The 7,241-nt window shown below is 41.5% G+C and overlaps 1 protein-coding gene and 1 pseudogene across 2 annotated transcripts; one reads left to right on the forward strand and one right to left on the reverse strand.

The window, feature by feature from the left end:
* Window positions 1-3,859: 3,859 nt before the first annotated feature.
* LOC149835859 (heavy metal-associated isoprenylated plant protein 39-like) lies at window positions 3,860-5,309 on the reverse strand. Of its 2 annotated transcripts, none has more exons than XM_090010698.1 (3): window positions 5,046-5,309; window positions 4,881-4,956; window positions 3,860-4,434 (listed from the first exon to the last, which is right to left on the reverse strand). In XM_090010698.1, exon 3 carries the CDS (start codon window positions 4,395-4,397, stop codon window positions 4,044-4,046), a length of 354 nt encoding a protein of 117 aa, XP_089866824.1. In that variant the 5' UTR covers window positions 4,398-4,434; window positions 4,881-4,956; window positions 5,046-5,309; the 3' UTR covers window positions 3,860-4,043. The 2 variants fall into 2 exon arrangements, with proteins under 2 accessions (XP_089866824.1, XP_089866823.1); XM_090010697.1 differs by having other exon boundaries at window positions 3,860-4,414; window positions 5,046-5,307.
* Window positions 5,233-6,540, forward strand: LOC149835860 (splicing factor 3B subunit 6-like protein pseudogene; annotated as a pseudogene).
* Window positions 6,541-7,241: the final 701 nt, after the last annotated feature.

A 7,241-nucleotide genomic window follows, 5' to 3' on the forward strand; every position in this document is an offset into this window, starting at 1 on the left:
CTCCTGGCAGCATAAAACTCCGTGGGCTTACCCCTTGCCCCAGGGACTCACTATGATTCGGCTTGGGCAAGGGGTGTGACCCCCATGAGATTTGAACCTAGACCACCTTCCTAGGGGGATTAGGCCCCATCCCACTAGGTCAACCAAACCCCTTTGGGGCTACCCATGCAGAATTGACTTTAGATTCCATACTCACGTGGATGTGGAGTGGTTGGTAACTCCTTTCTAGTGAAAAAGAGGGAATTCTCAAGCCTCATGCCAAACACGAACTATTTTTCTTTGGAAGATCTATCAAACCCCATCAAAATGGCCTACTCTCCCACCTTTGAAATATTTGTCCACATCCAATGAGCATGATCTTCCTATGACACTTCCATGTGTTTTGGTCACTAATGCCATTATCAGGATTTTCACATAGTGGACAATTTAGTAATAAATTTAAATTTTTATGTTTTTTCTAAAAAATCTTGAAAACAGTAGTCTGTATTGGAAATGGATAAAAATTAAAAACCATGTCAGGTGACATGATATATTGAGATAAAATCATGATATTTTGAGAATTAGGCAATACTTATAAAATATCATTATTTTATCTACTTTTCATTGGTTTCCATAATTCACTATATTTTTAAAATAATGCCACCATTTTTTTTACCATGGTACGTACCATTTGTCCATAATCCAAAGATTCCAAACATTCCCAAACAGCCAACAAGGCCACTGTTATTGTGCAGAGTAAAATGTCAATATTTCCTTTTTTACTGTACATTTTGCTGTTCCGGGAATCCAATAAACAATAATGGTTTCTCACATATCTGGGTAAAAATTGCATCATCACTTTCCCACTTTTTCAGCTACTATGGATGTCTAGTGCCTTTCAATTCACTGCTGCCCGTGCCACTCTTTCAGCTTCCTAGTTAAGAGAATGTGACGAATTCAGATCTTTCTTTCATGTTTTCTTTTTATCTCTCAAATTGCTACAGAAATAAAAAAAAGGTCACCTACCCTTTAAATAATATAAACCAGCAGCTGTGTGTAGCAAAATAGCTAGTAAACGTCTTTGTTTCTTGAGGTCATTAATTGCTACTGCAGCAGCTGTAAGAATTTCAAGCTCCAAGTGCACATGACTTATTGTTCACATACATACTTCTTGTTATAGACAGTTTGTTACATTAAATACTACATATGACATAGTTTATAGTTTCATTGATTATATGGGAAGCGGCAACCAAATACAATCAAGTGTCTAACTCGGATGGATGCACTTTGGTGGCCTTAGAACATTAAACGTTCTGCTGTGCCTCAATGTTTATCCATTCTTTTTATCTTTTTTTTTTTCTTAAAGCCAAAGAAAATATAATATATTAAAGGTTGAAGGCATGAACGTCGTATGATCAAATATCAAAATAATATAATTGTTATTTACTTTTTAATATTTTTGTTTTGCAAAAGCAGTTGTGAGTCTTGTGACCATTGGCTTTGTATCAGGAAGAACCAATGCATGCCTACATTTAGAATTTACATAAAGCATGTTTATCCATCTTTGAACACGGTTGATTAATGCACAGCTCCTCTATAGACCAGGTCTTATAATACAATAAAAATAAAATACGCATCTATATGAACCAATCTTGCAAGGGTGAACACTCAAAACTTCCATGTTGCATATTTCTATATTGCCCAATGATGTATGTCACAAGGACCTAATACGACACGGGATATGCCCTCATGCTTTTTTTTTTATATACAAACAGACACAACGGTAAGTCGGAGTATCCTTGTGACATTGTCTAGGATTGTTCATGAAGAGTTTCTACCAACGTCCTTTCTAACATATAGAAATGGCAAGGAGGCCAGCGTGCACAAAGCTGACATGTACTGCATTAAAGAGAGGTGGAATTTATGTGACGAATTGATGATGTACCCACTACATGACATGAAATCTACAAATATTTTTTTTGATATGAAAGGCATTCCCCAATAGCCAAAGCATTAACAAACAAAAGTTGATGATGCCATCACGAGAAATACTGACATAGATTAGTTATTAGACAATAGCTAAAAACATTAACAAATAAAAGATGATGATGCCATCATAGAAATTCTTGTCCATGCATGACTTAAAGTGTTATGCATGATGCCAATTCAATGGGTCCAATATTCCACACGTGTGATGTCGACATGCACACGTACGTGCGCCTAGTCCGTTAGTTATGAGCTGATGCATATAAGCTATGCTATGGGGAACCATTTCACAGAAGTTTACTGATCCTAATTATAAACATCCATTAATCCCTTTCATCAACTTGATGAAGCAGGTGATCATATTCTTGCCTCTGCCACTCAACACAATCAAAGCGTAGATCTTGTTGCTACCTGACAGTATATCTACACTAACGCAACCAATTCTTGAAATAGAAAGTTGTAGTTCATAAACTAGGTGAGGTTTTATGCGTCTCATCCAAATATGTATCAAGTCCCTGTACCCATACTAACTTGTTCCATACAATGCTTTGGAAACAGTTACTTTTATGAGGTCATTGATTAACAATTTTGTAACATACAATACCACAGCTTCCACTTTTAGCCACGTTTGTTTCTCATTTGGGTTTTAACATGTTCCAATCTCTCTCTCTCTGACAACCGAAATCATCTACCAACCAACTCAACTCACCCCAATGGTGGAGCTCAATAGTACCAAACGGTGCCTTGGCAAGACAAAAAAAAAGGCAAATATTACTGCCTTCCAAACATCGACACTGGCATAGTGGGGTGGGGCCTTGGCTGTTAGGCGGGAGTCAAGGTTCGATTTTCATGGGCGTTGCCCCCCTATGTGCAAGCCAACGCGTAGCATAGGCCCCGGGGGCAGGGGTCCTAACCTCTGAGTTTTATGCTGCTGAAACGATGGCCGTAGGTATGGCAGGCTGAGCCAGCGTGATCAGGTCTTCATGCCGTGTGTGGTTTCTTCGGGTTATAAATCCAAAAAAATAAAAGTTCTTGAACTAGAAAAGTGAGAGTTCATAAGCTTGGCCAACACAGATGATAAAAAACTTGTCCTGTACATTGCTTCAGAATACTTAATCAGTTCATTTTTAACAAGTTTCTAAACATTTGGTACCACACTCCACTTTGGGTCCCTGTTTGGAAACTCTACGGAAGGGTACCAGAGAGAAAATGCAGAATCCCCAGCACCTAAACCCATTTGGGAGACAAGAAAAATGGGAAAGGAAGGAATTGACATAGCAGTTTCCAACGCCAGTTCCTCCAATGGACTACCACCGTGAGGAGGTGGCTGTTCCCAACTGCCATGCCAATTCCACTCTCGAATGTGCTCTCAACTCTCCTGTGGCCTCTTCAGCATTGGTAAATCCCAGCTGAAATCATCTTCAGAAGTCCACCCAATCAGCGTGTGAAGGAACGCAAAAATCCTTCGCCGGATTCCAAAGGTGCAGACAAGCAAGCAGGAACTGCCAAATCCATGCATTTGTTAATCACTTCGTCTCATGGCAAAATCCCCAACAGTTGGTTTCCAAACAGAGCCATAGCCATCTCTCTGTGTTTGCGTGTGTGTGTGTGTGTGTGTTTGTGACAACTGAATGATTCACCAATCAAGTCGATTCACAACCATGATGGAACTCAAGACACCCCGATAATGGAACTCAAAATACTAAATGGTGCCTTCCTAAATACAATAAAGGAGGGCAATCAATCCAGTACCTGAACATGAATCCCACTCATAAATGATCTTTAAAGCTGAAATTGGAGACTACTCATTAATAAAAAAAAAGGAAACTGAAAAGAAAAAAGAGCCTTATTATTGGTGGCATCAATTCTCAGATATCAGTTTGCCATAATCTCATATCCAACAAGCACGCATTCATATCTAAAATTATATACACAACCCAGGTTTCACTTCATCCATGTCTCCTGGACCAACCTCCAAGCCACCAACAAATTGTTTCTCACTTCCTTCAGGGCAAATGAAAGCCAAAAAAAAGGAAAAGAAAAAAAAAATTATACCAATGAATAAATAGTGTCAGCACTCAGCAGATAACACAACCATTGGGGTTATCCTCCACACTGGTCACATAGTACTGGGTGGTCATGTGAGGATTGTAGGCCTGGTAGGCCCTTACCAGCTCTGCTATCTGCTGCTCTTGTTTCTTCTTGGGATCTTCCTCCTTCTTGGGCTCCTCTTTCTTGGCCTCTTCCTTCTTAGGCTCTTCCTTCTTAGGTTCTTCCTTCTTGGCCTCCTCTTTCTTGGGCTCCTCTTTCTTCTCTTCTTTGGCAGGACCCACTGTGAGTATCTCGGTGTTCCAATTCTTCCTCAGTTTGCTCACCACATCCACTGGGTCAATGTCCCCAACCACTGTTAGCTTCTTCTCCTTCATGTCCATAGCTATCTCATCAATCCCTGTTTGGTGCAGAACATCACTATAAGACATGGAGAATAAAAAAATGAATAGAAATCAAAGGATAATATTTGGTGATGATTACCATCTGCCTTTTAGTTGTGTTTCTCACAGACCACCAAGTTTGTAATGGTTTTTAATGGGTTTGGAAGAGGCGGAGAGATGAGACCTGGGGAGGAACACACAGAAAGACTGAATCTGATGATTCACCCCGATGATTTTTTTGATTTGGGATCTCTTTAGTTTCTGCCTTTTTTATTCTGTCGGTCAAAGCTGTTTTAAAAGTTGGGGCGAATCTATCTTTTTAGCGTTGCTTCCTTGATGATGGGGAGATTCAAGAAACAGAGCAAGCATTAGGCATATGGCCCTGGTGTATTGGCTTTTGGTGATCTGATCAGGATCTCTCGACACCATGAAGTTTTTTGGTAAAAAAGAAACAAAAAACAACAAAGAAGAATACCCAAATACCTGAAAGAGTTGAGACCGCTTTCATGGCCTTCTGCTTTGCTCTGTCATCATGCAAATCAAGTTTCACAACTACTTTCTGCACAAAAACCAAAAAGCGCAATCTTGTAAAGGGGATGAAAAGGAAAAAAAAAAGGAAAGTTTCCTTGAACCTTCTTGAACACATACCTTCATATCTAATTTATGATCAAAACCAAGATCCCAAAAGCAAGGATTAGAAAAAGATAGATGGGATGGGATTGGTAGAGGTGAAGATGGTGGTTATGGTAATGAGATATGACGATTAGAAGAATAAACGAGCCTCCAAGGATGGAAAGAAATTGGGGGTTCGTGATGTAAGGAGGGGAAAATAAAGATGGGGAGAAATGGTCAAGGCAATGCAGAGGATAAACCGCAGGGGAGAGGTGGTTGATTCGCGAAAGGAGGGGAAATATAGTCTTGTCCACATTTGGTGAGGCGGCCTTGTGGGCTACGTTTCTGCTGACTAAAGAATTGCATAGTCAACGTCACTTCACAGTTCTAAAACTTAAAAGCCAAAGCCAAGACAGTGATGCATCTCAACAGAAAAAAATTGATACACACGGTAGGAGGTATTCTCAGAGGGTGGACGGTCCTAACACTATATCCTCATTATGAGAAACTACACAGTCTCTAGATGGGTCTTTCTTGGCGCTCGAGTTTGGTAGGTTTCCACTTCCATTGGTAATGCAAACACCTGATTGTGGTGATGGGGCCTACGTCACGAGTCTGGTGGTTTAGGTTTTAATCCCATGAGCGTCATTCCTTACCGAAGCAGATTTTAGGAGCAAAGTGTAAGCTGACTGAGTTTTACTTTGTCAGGACAGTGATTGTAAGTACGACAGGCAGAGCCAGGGTAGCTAGGTCTTTGATCCAATGAGCAATTTCTTCGTGTAAGACACATGATTGTGGTTTGATAGGGATGTTAACGGTTCAAATTTAAGTATCCAACAGAATATCAATCCATTTAGTTGGATTGATAGAAGAAGGTGCATCTGATCAACAACCTGATTCAAATTTGGATTTCAGTTTGAACTGAATCCAAAACCTGAAGGATATAAGTAATATCCCTAGCTAATACTTGGATATGGATTCAGCGCTGCATTTTTTCCATCCTAATCTGAATCTGAATCTGAATCCGAGACTTCAGATCAGATTAAATAGGGATATGTTAGACTGGATTCAGCAAAGCCTAAATCCGAACTGAGTTTGACCTACTTTACATGCCTATGCCTTGAGGAATAACCTATGACACAAAGACTGTGGCACGACCTGACACACGACACGAGTACAAGGCGACGATCAGCCTAAGGGGAACACACGGTTGCCGTTGGAGGTGAACAGGCTGTTATACGTTCGGAACCTGCCTTCTAACATCTCGAGCGAGGAGATGTACGATATCTTGGGCAAGTACCCGGCCATCCGTCAGATCCGAGTGGACACCAGCAAGGAGATGAGGGAAATGGCCTTCGTCTTCTACGAGGACATCTACAATGCCAAGATGGCCATCGACCACCTCTCCGGCTTCAACGTTGCCAATCACTACCTCTACTACCAGCAGGCCAAGATGACCAAGAAGGTCTACCCGAAGAAGGAGGACTACCTCGCCCGCCACCAGGAGAAGTACATCTCCAAAGGCAGGTAGAATCCCCCCCCCCCCCCCCCCCCAAACGTCGGATTTTCTATCTCGATTTTGATTTCAATTCGATCGAAGAAGGCGAGGGAGGAATCAAGTCGTCTTTTTTACCTCTTCTCATTGCCTTTCTCTCTTGATCGATTTTCTGATTTGGAGTAATCTTTTTTTATGTTTTTATTTTGTGGGTGTATCCAATTATGAGGGTTTCTTGATCTATATCAAGTTGAGTAGGGATGGGGGTGGGGCGGGGCGGGGTGGGGGACAAGGTCTCCACCCCTGCCCCGACTCAAGATTAGAACCTGCAGGGATGGATTTTAACCTCCACCCCCGCTTTCATCCCTGTTTCATGTCCTCCATCCCCGGTTCAAACGGGGATAAGGCGGGGCAGGGCTATTGCGGGGATGGGGCAGGGCGGGGATCATGTCGGGGATGGGGCAGGGCGGGAAAAAGTGTATGTCCATCCCCGCCTCCATCCCCCTTTCATACCCTTCATCCCCGGTCCAAACGGGGTGAGGCAGGGCGGACCCCGCTTTCCCCCAGTCCACTGCCATCCCTAAAGTTGAGGTATGCTAGAATTGGTTTTTTTATTTTCTCTGTTTTCTAGGGGTTTACCTTGTAATGTAGGATTTCAATAATACCAAAAGGAAATTAGGGTTTCTTGGTTGTTGTTGTTGTGTTATTTTAGTGACGATAATTTATGAAACGGAAAA

This window comes from Nuphar pumila, chromosome 6 (genome assembly GCF_984573655.1).
Source record: "Nuphar pumila chromosome 6, dmNupPumi1.hap1.1, whole genome shotgun sequence".
NCBI lineage: Eukaryota > Viridiplantae > Streptophyta > Magnoliopsida > Nymphaeales > Nymphaeaceae > Nuphar > Nuphar pumila.

What these genes read in the sequence shown, in the direction of transcription:
- LOC149835859 (XM_090010697.1), bottom strand. An exon ending in AGCGGTCTCAACTCTTTCAG is followed by an intron (nt 4,415 to 4,880) that starts GTATTTGGGTAT and finishes TGCACCAAACAG; the next exon opens with GGATTGATGAGATAGCTATG.